Source organism: Ranitomeya imitator, chromosome 2 (genome assembly GCF_032444005.1).
Source record: "Ranitomeya imitator isolate aRanImi1 chromosome 2, aRanImi1.pri, whole genome shotgun sequence".
Taxonomy (NCBI): domain Eukaryota; kingdom Metazoa; phylum Chordata; class Amphibia; order Anura; family Dendrobatidae; genus Ranitomeya; species Ranitomeya imitator.
In genome coordinates, this window is record NC_091283.1 from 342,218,646 (window position 1) to 342,233,134 (window position 14,489).

The window sequence follows — 14,489 nt, forward strand, 5'->3', positions numbered from 1 at the left end:
GGTGCATTAAAAGAGGTCTGGATACACATGATGAGAGCATTATACTGCCTCTGTACAAATCCCTAGTTAGACCGCACATGGAGTACTGTGTCCAGTTTTGGGCACCGGTGCTCAGGAAGGATATAATGGAACTAGAGAGAGTACAAAGGAGGGCAACAAAATTAATAAAGGGGATGGGAGAACTACAATACCCAGATAGATTAGCGAAATTAGGATTATTTAGTCTAGAAAAAAGACGACTGAGGGGCGATCTAATAACCATGTATAAGTATATAAGGGGACAATACAAATATCTCGCTGAGGATCTGTTTATACCAAGGAAGGTGACGGGCACAAGGGGGCATTCTTTGCGTCTGGAGGAGAGAAGGTTTTTCCACCAACATAGAAGAGGATTCTTTACTGTTAGGGCAGTGAGAATCTGGAATTGCTTGCCTGAGGAGGTGGTGATGGCGAACTCAGTCGAGGGGTTCAAGAGAGGCCTGGATGTCTTCCTGCAGCAGAACAATATTGTATCATACAATTATTAGGTTCTGTAGAAGGACGTAGATCTGGGTATTTATTATAATGGAATATAGGCTGAACTGGATGGACAAATGTCTTTTTTCGGCCTTACTAACTATGTTACTATGTTACTATGTTACTGCTGAGATGTTATGGAGGTCCAGGATGCTTCAATAGCGGCCTTAAGCTCATCCAGAGTGTTGGGTCTTGCGTCTCTCAACTTTCTCTTCACAATATCCCACAGATTCTCTATGGGGTTCAGGTCAGGAGAGTTGGCAGGCCAATTGAGCACAGTAATACCATGGTCAGTAAACCATTTACCAGTGGTTTTGGCACTGTGAGCAGGTGCCAGGTCGTGCTGAAAAATGAAATCTTCATCTCCATAAAGCATTTCAGCCGATGGAAGCATGAAGTGCTCCAAAATCTCCTGATAGCTAGCTGCATTGACCCTGCCCTTGATGAAACACAGTGGACCAACACCAGCTGCTGACATGGCACCCCACACCATCACTGACTGTGGGTACTTGACACTGGACTTCAGGCATTTTGGCATTTCCTTCTCCCCAGTCTTCCTCCAGACTCTGGCACCTTGATTTCCGAATGACATACAAAATTTGCTTTCATCAGAAAAAAGTACTTGGGACCACTTAGCAACAGTCCAGTGCTGCTTCTCTGTAGCCCAGGTCAGGCGCCTCTGCCGCTGTTTATGGTTCAAAAGTGGCTTTACCTGGGGAATGCGGCACCTGTAGCCCATTTCCTGCACACGCCTGTGCACGGTGGCTCTGGATGTTTCCACACCAGACTCAGTCCACTGCTTCCTCAGGTTCCCCAAGGTCTGGAATCGGTCCTTCTCCACAATCTTCCTCAGGGTCCGGTCTCCTCTTCTCATTGTACAGCGTTTTCTGCCACATTGTTTCCTTCCAACAGACTTACCATTGAGGTGCCTTGATACAGCACTCTGGGAACAGCCTATTTGTTGAGAAATTTCTTTCTGGGTCTTACCCTCTTGCTTGAGGGTGTCAATGATGGCCTTCTTGACATCTGTCAGGTCGCTAGTCTTACCCATGATGGGGGTTTTGAGTAATGAACCAGGCAGGGAGTTTATAAAAGCCTCAGGTATCTTTTACATGTGTTTAGAGTTAATTAGTTGATTCAGAAGATTAGGGTAATAGGTCGTTTAGAGAACCTTTTCTTGATATGCTAATTTATTGAGACAGGTTTTTTGGGTTATCAGGAGTTGTATGCCAAAATCATCAGTATTAAAACAATAAAAGACCTGACAAATTTCAGTTGGTGGAAAATGAATCTATAATATATGAAAGTTTAATTGTAATCATTACATTATGGTAAATAATGAAATTTAACACTATATGCTAATTTTTTGAGAAGGACCTGTATGTGCGACTGCAACTCCCTGCTAGTCTTTAAAATAAGATCTTTATTACCTCTTCCAAATGCCTGAGATCTAAATTCAAGACATTTCAGCTCTGCAGCATTATGAAGTTATCATTAAATATCTAATATTTAATCTTGAATCTCATCTAACAGAAAATATTGGCCCTTACAATAGTTTAGTTTTCCAATAGGCACAACGTCACATACTCTAATTACCAAGAGATTTTACCAAGATAATAGGAGACCGATGGACGTTACAAAATATTTTCCCACTATTCTCGAATCCGACAATACCCTATACACGGTACACTACTGTCTGGGCACATGTCAGGTTAAGAAAGGAAAGATCGCCACTTAGCTGTTTGAATGCAGATCTTGTTGAAATAGTTTGCAGACACAATGCATTGGGAGCACTGTTCGTGATCACCTGGCAGTTCAAAAGATGGCTATCACAAATAGGCTTGGCACTATCTATTCCATTTTCCAAATCCCAGGGATTGCCTTGCTCATCATCCTTTAAACACTCTAAATAGATCTGGATTTACGCAGAGACCCCTAGGCTTGGGCCATGGTGTTACCTGCTATTTTGTGGTGTCAAATAGTAAGAAGAATAGTTAGGTAGTTGAGTCAGAACCAGGAGGGCAGAGAAAGTACAAAATCAGAAGATGCAAGAGTAGTCAGTAAACGTGCAGGGGCACAACAGGAAACAAATACACACCAGAGCACGAATGGCTGAACTAGAGGAGAACAAAGCTGTATCTGGCAGCTTCCAGCAAAGTGCTTTGAGCTTTAATAGGGTGCAGTGGTTTCCAATTAGCTGAAGTAGGGAGCAGATTACTCCAGCTGGACAGCACACAAACCCATACTGCCAAACTGGATGGTACTACTGGTCCCTGGCAACCTAATTTTAGTGGCTAGACAGAGCCTGCGCCATCCAGAGTTTCTGGTTCCGATGTCTCCTTGATCACCAGCGCCACCAGCAGAATAAATAAGGCGGCACCTGGTGATGGAAGCAGACATCGCAGGAGCAGATTCCAGAGAAGATGGGACACACCATTTGAACAAGCCCTAATATAATAAAATGGCAGAAAACTAAAGAAGTTGAAATCCCCATAAAGTGACTCCATTTTAAAAATTATAACCCTCAGTGAATGAATTTATAGGAGTAATGATTTATTTTAACTCCACAGCCAGTTTCCAGAAATTAGAATGCAGTGGATGTTGCAACTTGAAAACTGCACATTTGCTTTTTTATTACCCAACACATAGTGCTCTGATTGTGCTCCAGGAGATACAACCCATAAGTAAAGTGGGTTCTTCTCACTGTAGCAGTGTCAAGTACATGGATGCTAAATGTTGGGTGAGCACACTGTAAGGCTCAGAAGCAAATGGAAATTTAACTTTGCAAGAGCAGATATTGCTGGATTGGTTTATGGAAGCCAAGTTGCTTTTCAAGAGCTTTTTGAGCCACTAATAATGTGGAAACCCCTGTTTTTCACTGACAGATGATGGACCTGAATGGGGACTTGTTTTTTTTCATTTGAGTAGAAGCTTTATTGGTATCATTTTTGCCTACAGTGGGGCAAAAAAGTATTTAGTCAGTCAGCAATAGTGCAAGTTCCACCACTTAAAAAGATGAGAGGCGTCTGTAATTTACATCACAGGTAGACCTCAACTATGGGAGACAAACTGAGAAAAAAAAATCCAGAAAATCACATTGTCTGTTTTTTTATCATTTTATTTGCATATTATGGTGGAAAATAAGTATTTGGTCAGAAACAAACAATCAAGATTTCTGGCTCTCACAGACCTGTAACTTCTTCTTTAAGAGTCTCCTCTTTCCTCCACTCATTGCCTGTAGTAATGGCACCTGTTTAAACTTGTTATCAGTATAAAAAGACACCTGTGCACACCCTCAAACTGTCTGACTCCAAACTCCACTATGGTGAAGACCAAAGAGCTGTCAAAGGACACCAGAAACAAAATTGTAGCCCTGCACCAGGCTGGGAAGACTGAATCTGCAATAGCCAACCAGCTTGGAGTGAAGAAATCAACAGTGGGAGCAATAATTAGAAAATGGAAGACATACAAGACCACTGATAATCTCCCTCGATCTGGGGCTCCACGAAAAATCCCACCCCGTGGGGTCAGAATGATCACAAGAACGGTGAGCAAAAATCCCAGAACCACGCGGGGGGACCTAATGAATGAACTGCAGAGAGCTGGGACCAATGTAACAAGGCCTACCATAAGTAACACACTACGCCACCATGGACTCAGATCCTGGAGTGCCAGACGTGTCCCACTGCTTAAGCCAGTACATGTCCGGGCCCGTCTGAAGTTTGCTAGAGAGCATTTGGATGATCCAGAGGAGTTTTGGGAGAATGTCCTATGGTCTGATGAAACCAAACTGGAACTATTTTGTAGAAACACAACTTGTCGTGTTTGGAGGAAAAAGAATACTGAGTTGCATCCATCAAACACCATACCTACTGTAAAGCATGGTGGTGGAAACATCATGCGTTGGGGCTGTTTCTCTGCAAAGGGGCCAGGACGACTGATCCGGGTACATGAAAGAATGAATGGGGCCATATATCGTGAGATTTTGAGTGCAAACCTCCTTCCATCAGCAAGGGCATTGAAGATGAAACGTGGCTGGGTCTTTCAACATGACAATGATCCAAAGCACACCGCCAGGGCAACGAAGGAGTGGCTTCGTAAGAAGCATTTCAAGGTCCTGGAGTGGCCTAGCCAGTCTCCAGATCTCAACCCTATAGAAAACCTTTGGAGGGAGTTGAAAGTCCGTGTTGCCAAGCGAAAAGCCAAAAACATCACTGCTCTAGAGGAGATCTGCATGGAGGAATGGGCCAACATACCAACAACAGTGTGTGGCAACCTTGTGAAGACTTACAGAAAACGTTTGACCTCTGTCATTGCCAACAAAGGATATATTACAAAGTATTGAGATGAAATTTTGTTTCTGACCAAATACTTATTTTCCACCATAATATGCAAATAAAATGATAAAAAAACAGACAATGTGATTTTCTGGATTTTTTTTTCTCAGTTTGTCTCCCATAGTTGAGGTCTACCTATGATGTAAATTACAGACGCCTCTCATCTTTTTAAGTGGTGGAACTTGCACTATTGCTGACTGACTAAATACTTTTTTGCCCCACTGTATATAACATTGTTTGGTGGCTGTTTATTCCTTGTTTGGGAGGCAGAATGATCATACAGTTGAACACCATGATCGACTGGGTTCATGCTATGAGGCTTTCGATTAGACTGTGAACTGTCATTGTCTTGGTGAATAATTTTTACTAATATTATTAATATTATAATTTTATGTAAAATTTAAGGATATTTTATTAAAAAATATAATAATTGGTTTTATTTTTAGCAGATGGCTGTACAATTGAAGTGAATGCCATTACTCCAGATATACCATCATCCCTTCACAGCAAAGATCTGTCCTCTGATCCTTTGAAACATGTCCTGTCTTCTGGTTCATTACTGACTACTAAGGAAAATCAAAGTCACAAAATAAGCACTAAAAAACAAATTGATTCGAAAGCAAAGATGCCATTTTCACGTTCAAAATATGGAAATGGTTTTCCGCTTGAAAAGACTTTTCTTAAACATCAAAAAATTCACACAGTGGAGAATAGATTTTCTTGTTCCAAATGTGGAAAATGTTTTAACCAAAAATTAGATCTTGTTAGACACCTGATAAATCACACAGAGGAGACGCTATTTTCATGTTCGGAATGTGGGAAATATTTTAACCAGAAATCAGATTTGGTTAGTCACCAGAGAATTCACAGAGGGAATAAGCCTTATTCATGTTCAGAATGTGGGAAATGGTTTAACCAGAAATCAGATTTGATTAAACACCAAAGAACTCACACAGGGGAAAAGCCTTTTTCCTGTTCAGAATGTGGGATATGTTTTAACCAGAAATGGAATCTTGTTATGCACCAAAGAAATCATACAGGTGAGAAACCTTTTTCATGTTCAGAATGTGAGAAATGTTTTAACCAGAAATCAGATTTGGTTAAGCACCAGAGAATTCACACAGGGGAAAAGCCTTATTCATGTTCAGAATGTGGAAAATGCTTTAATCAGAAATCAGATTTGGTTAAGCACCAAAGAACTCACACAGGGGAGAAGCCTTTTTACTGTTCAGAATGTGGGAAAGGTTTTACCCAGAAATGGAGTCTGGTTATACACCAAAGAAATCACACAGGTGAGAAGCCTTTTTTATGTTCAGAATGTGGAAAATGTTTTAACCAGAAAAAATATTTTGTTAAGCACCAGAGAATTCACACAGGGGAGAAGCCTTTTTCCTGTTCAGAATGTGGAAAATGTTTTAACCAGAAAGCGCATCTTGATAGCCACCAGATAATTCACACAGGAGATAAGCCTTTTTCATGTTCACAATGTGGGAAATGTTTTAACTCTAAATCAAATTTTGTTAACCACCAGAAAACTCACACAGGGGAGAAGCCATTTTCATGTTCACAATGTGGGAAATGTTTTGTACAGAAATCATATCTTAATAAACATCAGAGCAGCCACACAGGGGAGAAGCCTTTTTCCTGTTTAGAATGTGGGAAATGTTTTAACCACAAATCACATCTTGATAGCCACCAGCTAACCCACACAGGGGAGAAGCCTTTTTCATGTTCAGAATGTGGGAAATGTTTTAACCATAAATCAAATTTTGTTAAACACCAGAGAACCCACACAGGTGAAAAGCCTTTTTCATGTTCAGAATGTGGGAAATGTTTTGTACAGAAATCATATCTTAATAGACATCAGATAACCCACACAGGGGAGAAGCCTTTTTCCTGTTTAGAATGTGGAAAATGTTTTAACCATAAATCAAACTTTGTTAGACACCAGAGAACTCACACGAGGGAGAAGCCTTTTTCATGTTCAGAATGTGGAAAATGTTTTGTGAAGAAATCATTTCTTCTTAGTCACCAAAGAATTCACACAGAGTAGAAGCCGTTTTTAATGTGGGAAATGTTTTCCACCTAAATCAACTCTTAATAAACATAAGGGAAGTCACACAGGGGAGAAGCCTTTTTTATGTTCAGAATGTTGGAAATATCTTAACTGAAATTGTATCTTAAAGGGGTTGACTACTACCAAGACAACCCTTTGTCATTCCTCATGTTTGGTCAAATTAAAATAAAAACACTCATTGTATGGGAATAATCAGTACTACATAGTAACATAGTAACATAGTTAGTAAGGCCGAAAAAAGACATTTGTCCATCCAGTTCAGCCTATATTCCATCATAATAAATCCCCAGATCTACGTCCTTCTACAGAACCTAATTGTATGATACAATATTGTTCTGCTCCAGGAAGACATCCAGGCCTCTCTTGAACCCCTCGACTGAGTTCGCCATCACCACCTCCTCAGGCAAGCAATTCCAGATTCTCACTGCCCTAACAGTAAAGAATCCTCTTCTATGTTGGTGGAAAAACCTTCTCTCCTCCAGACGCAAAGAATGCCCCCTTGTGCCCGTCACCTTCCTTGGTATAAACAGATCCTCAGCGAGATATCTGTATTGTCCCCTTATATACTTATACATGGTTATTAGATCGCCCCTCAGTCGTCTTTTTTCTAGACTAAATAATCCTAATTTCGCTAATCTATCTGGGTACTGTCGTTCTCCCATCCCCTTTATTAATTTTGTTGCCCTCCTTTGTACTCTCTCTAGTTCCATTATATCCTTCCTGAGCACCGGTGCCCAAAACTGGACACAGTACTCCATGTGCGGTCTAACTAGGGATTTGTACAGAGGCAGTATAATGCTCTCATCATGTGTATCCAGACCTCTTTTAATGCACCCCATGATCCTGTTTGCCTTGGCAGCTGCTGCCTGGCACTGGCTGCTCCAGGTAAGTTTATCATTAACTAGGATCCCCAAGTCCTTCTCCCTGTCAGATTTACCCAGTGGTTTCCCGTTCAGTGTGTAATGGTGATATTGATTCCTTCTTCCCATGTGTATAACCTTACATTTATCATTGTTAAACCTCATCTGCCACCTTTCAGCCCAAGTTTCCAACTTATCCAGATCCATCTGTAGCAGAATACTATCTTCTCTTGTATTAACTGCTTTACATAGTTTTGTATCATCTGCAAATATCGATATTTTACTGTGTAAACCTTCTACCAGATCATTAATGAATATGTTGAAGAGAACAGGTCCCAATACTGACCCCTGCGGTACCCCACTGGTCACAGCGACCCAGTTAGAGACTATACCATTTATAACCACCCTCTGCTTTCTATCACTAAGCCAGTTACTAACCCATTTACACACATTTTCCCCCAGACCAAGCATTCTCATTTTGTGTACCAACCTCTTGTGTGGCACGGTATCAAACGCTTTGGAAAAATCGAGATATACCACGTCCAATGACTCACCGTGGTCCAGCCTATAGCTTACCTCTTCATAAAAACTGATTAGATTGGTTTGACAGGAGCGATTTCTCATAAACCCATGCTGATATGGAGTTAAACAGTTATTCTCATTGAGATAATCCAGAATAACATCCCTCAGAAACCCTTCAAATATTTTACCAACAATAGAGGTTAGACTTACTGGCCTATAATTTCCAGGTTCACTTTTAGAACCCTTTTTGAATATTGGCACCACATTTGCTATGTGCCAATCCTGCGGAACAGACCCTGTCGCTATAGAGTCCCTAAAAATAAGAAATAATGGTTTATCTATTACATTACTTAGTTCTCTTAGTACTCGTGGGTGTATGCCATCCGGACCCGGAGATTTATCTATTTTAATCTTATTTAGCCGGTTTCGCACCTCTTCTTGGGTTAGATTGGTGACCCTTAATATAGGGTTTCCATTGTTTCTTGGGATTTCACCTAGCATTTCATTTTCCACCGTGAATACCGTGGAGAAGAAGGTGTTTGATATGTTAGCTTTTTCCTCGTCATCTACAACCATTCTTTCCTCACTATTTTTTAAGGGGCCTACATTTTCAGTTTTTATTCTTTTACTATTGATATAGTTGAAGAACAGTTTGGGATTAGTTTTACTCTCCTTAGCAATGTGCTTCTCTGTTTCCTTTTTGGCAGCTTTAATTAGTTTTTTAGATAAAGTATTTTTCTCCCTATAGTTTTTTAGAGCTTCAATGGTGCCATCCTGCTTTAGTAGTGCAAATGCTTTCTTTTTACTGTTAATTGCCTGTCTTACCTCTTTGTTTAGCCACATTGGGTTTTTCCTATTTCTAGTCCTTTTATTCCCACAAGGTATAAACCACTTACAGTGCCTATTTAGGATGTTCTTAAACATTTTCCATTTATTATTTGTATTCTTATTTCTGAGGATATTGTCCCAGTCTACCAGATTAAGGGCATCTCTAAGCTGGTCAAACTTTGCCTTCCTAAAGTTCAGTGTTTTTGTGACTCCCTGACAAGTCCCCCTAGTGAAAGACAGGTGAAACTGTACAATATTGTGGTCGCTATTTCCTAGATGCCCGACCACCTGCAGATTTGTTATTCTGTCAGGTCTATTAGATAGTATTAGGTCTAAAAGTGCTGCTCCTCTGGTTGGATTCTGCACCAATTGTGAAAGATAATTTTTCTTGGTTATTAGCAGAAACCTGTTGCCTTTAGGCTAGGGTCACATTGCGTTAGTGCAATCCGTTTAGCGCTAGCGCTAGCGGATTGCGCTAACGCAATGTTTTTAAAGGGTCGCGTTTCGGGGTCGCGTTAACGTCCCCGCTCTCGCAGATCCCCGATCTGCGAGAGCGGGGAACGGACCTCGAGGCGCGCTACAAAAGACCGGCGCGTCGCTAGCGCGTGCCGAAAATGACACGCGCTAGCAATGCGCTGGTACATTGCGGGCAATGGGAGCGCTAACGGACGCGTTGCATGGCGTTAATTTCGCCGTGCAACGCTGTCCGTTAGCGCTCTGACCAAAACGCAATGTGACCCCAGCCTTATGGGTTTCACAGGTTTCTGTTTCCCAGTTAATATCCGGGTAGTTAAAGTCCCCCATAACCAGGACCTCATTATGGGTTGCAGCTTCATCTATCTGCTTTAGAAGTAGACTTTCCATGTTTTCTGTTATATTTGGGGGTTTGTAACAGACCCCAATGAGAATTTTGTTACCATTTTTCCCTCCATGAATTTCGACCCATATGGACTCGACATCCTCATTTCCTTCGCTAATATCCTCCCTTAAAGTGGACTTTAGACAAGACTTTACATAGAGACAAACCCCTCCTCCTCTCCGATTTTTACGATCCTTTCTAAACAGACTGTAACCCTGTAAGTTAACTGCCCAGTCATAGCTTTCATCTAACCATGTCTCGGTTATTCCCACTATGTCAAAGTTACCTGTAGATATTTCTGCTTCTAGTTCTTCCATCTTGTTTGTCAGGCTTCTGGCGTTTGCGAGCATGCAGTTTAGAGGATTTTGTTTTGTTCCAATCTCCTCGCTGTGTATTGTTTTAGAAATGTTCTTACCTCCCTTCTGAGTATGTTTTCCTGGGTCTTCTTTGTTCGAGTCTAATGTTTTTCTTCCCGTCCCCTCTTCTTCTAGTTTAACGCCCTCCTGATGAGTGTAGCGAGTCTTCTGGCGAATGTGTGTTTCCCAGGTTTGTTGAGGTGTAGTCCGTCTCTGGCGAGGAGTCCATCGTACAAGTAATTCACACCGTGGTCCAGGAATCCGAATCCTTGTTGTCTGCACCATCGTCTTAGCCAGTTGTTTGCATCAAGGATCCTGTTCCATCTCCTGGTGCCATGCCCGTCTACTGGAAGGATAGAAGAAAAAACTACCTGTGCATCCAGTGCCTTTACTTTCTTCCCCAACTCTTCAAAGTCTTTGCAGATTGTCGGTAGGTCCTTCCTTGCCGTGTCATTGGTGCCAACATGTATCAGAAGAAATGGGTGGACGTCCTTGGAGCTGAAGAGCTTTGGTATCCTATCGGTCACATCTTTGATCATCGCACCTGGAAGGCAGCATACTTCTCTTGCAGTTATGTCCGGTCTGCAGATGGCTGCTTCTGTGCCTCTCAGTAGTGAGTCTCCCACCACCACCACTCTTCTTTGCTTCTTGGCTGTACTTTTTGCTGTCACTTGTTGCTGTGTGCCCTTTTCTTTTTTGCTTGCTGGTATTGCTTCATCCTTAGGTGTGCCATCTTCATCCTCTACAAAGATTTGATATCAGTTCTTCAGTTGTGTGGTTGGTGATTTCTCCATGGTCTTCTTGCTTCTTTTGGTCACATGCTTCCACTCATCTGCTTTTGGAGGTTCTCTGACACTTTTTTCACCTTCTGTGACCAGTAGAGATGCTTCTGTTCTGTCTAGAAAGTCTTCATTCTCTTTGATGAGTTTCAAAGTTGCTATTCTTTCTTCCAGACCCCGCACCTTTTTTTCTAAAAGGGCCACTAGTCTACACTTCTGACAGGTGAAATTTGATTCTTCTTCTGGTCGATCTGTGAACATGTAGCACATGCTGCAGCTCACCATATAGGTTGTCACATCTGCCATGTTGCTCCTAGATCCTGCTGACTTGCTGTGTGTTTTCCTTCTTGTGTAATCTACTCAGCCAAGATCTCTTGCAATAATGTCCTACAGGCAAAAATTCGGCGCGCGGTTTGGTGATGCTTTCCAAGCAGCTGGTCCCGGCTGTACCCAATGATCTTCTAGCTTAGGGAGACTCTTCGCTTTTCCCAGAAGGCACCTGGAGTATGCAAATTAGCCTCCTCAAGCTTGAATCCCTGGTTTGGTGATGCTTTCCAAGCAGCTGGTCCCGGCTGTACCCAACGATCTTCTAGCTTAGGGAGACTCTTCGCTTTTCCCAGAAGGCACCTGGAATATGCAAATTAGCCTCCTCAAGCTTGAATCCCTGGTTTGGTGATGCTTTCCAAGCAGCTGGTCCCGGCTGTACCCAACGATCTTCTAGCTTAGGGAGACTCTTCGCTTTTCCCAGAAGGCACCTGGAATATGCAAATTAGCCTCCTCAAGCTTGAATCCCTGGTTTGGTGATGCTTTCCAAGCAGCTGGTCCCGGCTGTACCCAACGATCTTCTAGCTTAGGGAGACTCTTCGCTTTTCCCAGAAGGCACCTGGAATATGCAAATTAGCCTCCTCAAGCTTGAATCCCTGGTTTGGTGATGCTTTCCAAGCAGCTGGTCCCGGCTGTACCCAACGATCTTCTAGCTTAGGGAGACTCTTCGCTTTTCCCAGAAGGCACCTGGAATATGCAAATTAGCCTCCTCAAGCTTGAATCCCAAGCTTGAATTAAATATGTTGAACAGCCATGTCGGACTGAGCTGCCACCTTGGAAAAACTTTTGCTAACTAACTTTGCAGCTAGTGAGATGCCGTTATGGGAGCTCTAGAATGGACACAAAAAATGGCATCAGAGCCATTAGCAGTTATGGTTGGCATATACAAAGGTTGAATGGAGTAGCTGCTGGGCATTGTGAGAGTAAATAAGTGGTGTCATATGGTAGTAAGTAGTGTGTGTGACAAGGACAATACAGTTGTCAATATGTGAAGAGTTATGTGAGTAAGTCATTTGTTAAGAGAGACATGGGGATTTATGGATTGTAATGGAGTTTGGTGAAATACTACCAAATATTGTCTTGTTGCATTTTCACTTTCTTTGTCTTTCCCTGCAGTATGACGTTATCATGTATACGCCTTTTGTCGCTATATATAGTTTCTTTGTCTAACCATGTATAAAAAGCCCAAAAAGTTCCTATATATATTCAGGAGTAGAAATCAATAACATAGCCTATAAACCTTACTCCCATAAGCAAAAATTTCAGTATGAAAGACAATATCTTTATTTCAACAAAACACTTGAAAACATGTAAAAAGAAGAGATTATGCAGAGAAAAATCATCGGGTAAGTATATAAAACATGTTAAATCTGTCGCAAAGTGTAGTTTAGTAAAATCATTTACATATAAATAATTTTAAGTGGAAAACCCATATGGAAGAAGTATAACAATTATATACGATATCATCCTATATGTGAGACAGTGACCCCTGTAACAGCTAAGGGGCGCTGTATGTTCTCAGAATACGCACGGAGGTGTATTGAGGCCATGGGAGTGCAAGGCAATCGCAGGCGTAACTGTGATAGTGAGACAGTGACTGGCGTCAATGTGAATGGCCGTTATGTGTCGCAGAGGAGATGCTCTGCGCTGTAAGCCAGTAATATTGTTCTGGTACCTGTAGTCCCACAAGTGTTTGTGTAGTTCTAAAGGGAGGCTTACATGGTTAGTCGGAGAGCTGGGCGGGTTTGACTAACCATACACACCTCCCACCTATGGGGGTGGCTACAGTAATATAATGTGACTGAGGTCTGGTCACATGATCGGTGTGTCAGGTCTTGGATATCCTGTGTGTTGGAATGTCCTGGGAGTAGGTCTGAATTCCTGAAAAAGCACATGGAGAGGCCATAGACCTGCAGGCCTGTGTGTTGGGCGGTCCTGGGAGTGGGACGGACGTCCTGAATAGCACACGGAGAGGCTGTAGACCTGGATGGCCTTTGTGATGGAATGTTCTGGGAGTAGGACTGGATTCCTGAAGAGCACGGGGAGAGGCCATTGTCTTGCAGAGCCTGTGATGGCTACTATGTTGGGGAAGCTACCATCCTTCTGTGGGTCTTAAACTGTTGGGTGGCCTGGTGAGCAAGGCATGGTCTGAGACGGTGATCCCAGTTAAGCAGTTTCCCTGGGAGAGAGGACTGATGAGGAGTCAGCGTGTGGAGCAGGAGCTCCTGAAAAGTAACTCCAGATAAAGGGGGTAATGGACAGACGAATATCTGCCAGTGATGTTCCATGGATGTTTATGAACTGTGTGATCACCCACGGTAACTGGACGGAGTATGGTCCGGCGTGTTTAGAGACTGCAACTTAATGTCGTGCTATGTGAGTAGAGACATTGATACGGCGCATGGACACCCCCGGGAACTTGTCAGAGGAGGACTGGCGGGTGTAGTGTCTGAAAAGTGATTGAAGTCGTGTACTATGAACTATATGTGTGTGGTGTGTAACATGGCGGTTTATGATGCCTAAATAAACCGCATAGACTGTTTAATGGAGAAATTCGTGCCTGTGTGACTGAATCCCGTTGCTAAGTGAGTGTCCCCCAACACATGCAGTAAGAGCTATCTTACATATATCATGAACAATCTCGGGTGTAAGCGGTAAATAGCAATTCAAAATAAACCCAGATACAAAAAAAAAATATAGAACGGGTTTACAATCCACACATGAGTGAATATTAAATTGTAGACTAATAAAGTGACAGTGCTCAAGTAAACATCCAAAAAATAGTACAAACAATAAATGTTATAAACCCCATTCCATAGGACATGTGTGGCATTATGTGCATGACATGGCCACTGCTTCAAATAGTCTTCATTACTAGTGCATAAATCCAGAAGAAGCAGAACGTGGAAAACCGCACATTACACGCGTTTCGCTTGTAATGCTTCCTCAGAAACTCTTTCCGAGGAAGCATTACAAACGAAACTGGCGTAAAAGGGAACATCTGGGTAATTTAATCATCTCTATAGTTCTG

At 42.2% G+C, this 14,489-nt stretch overlaps 1 protein-coding gene across 1 annotated transcript in view; it reads left to right on the plus strand.

Annotated features, from left to right (window-relative positions):
* The window catches only part of LOC138666512 (zinc finger protein 721-like), a 620,944-nt gene that overhangs the window by 545,800 nt on the left and 60,655 nt on the right, over positions 1-14,489 (plus strand). The window contains exon 7 of the mRNA XM_069754726.1: positions 5,300-6,904. Coding sequence (XP_069610827.1) covers positions 5,300-6,904 — 1,605 coding nt within the window. The remainder of the gene's footprint in view (positions 1-5,299; positions 6,905-14,489) is intronic.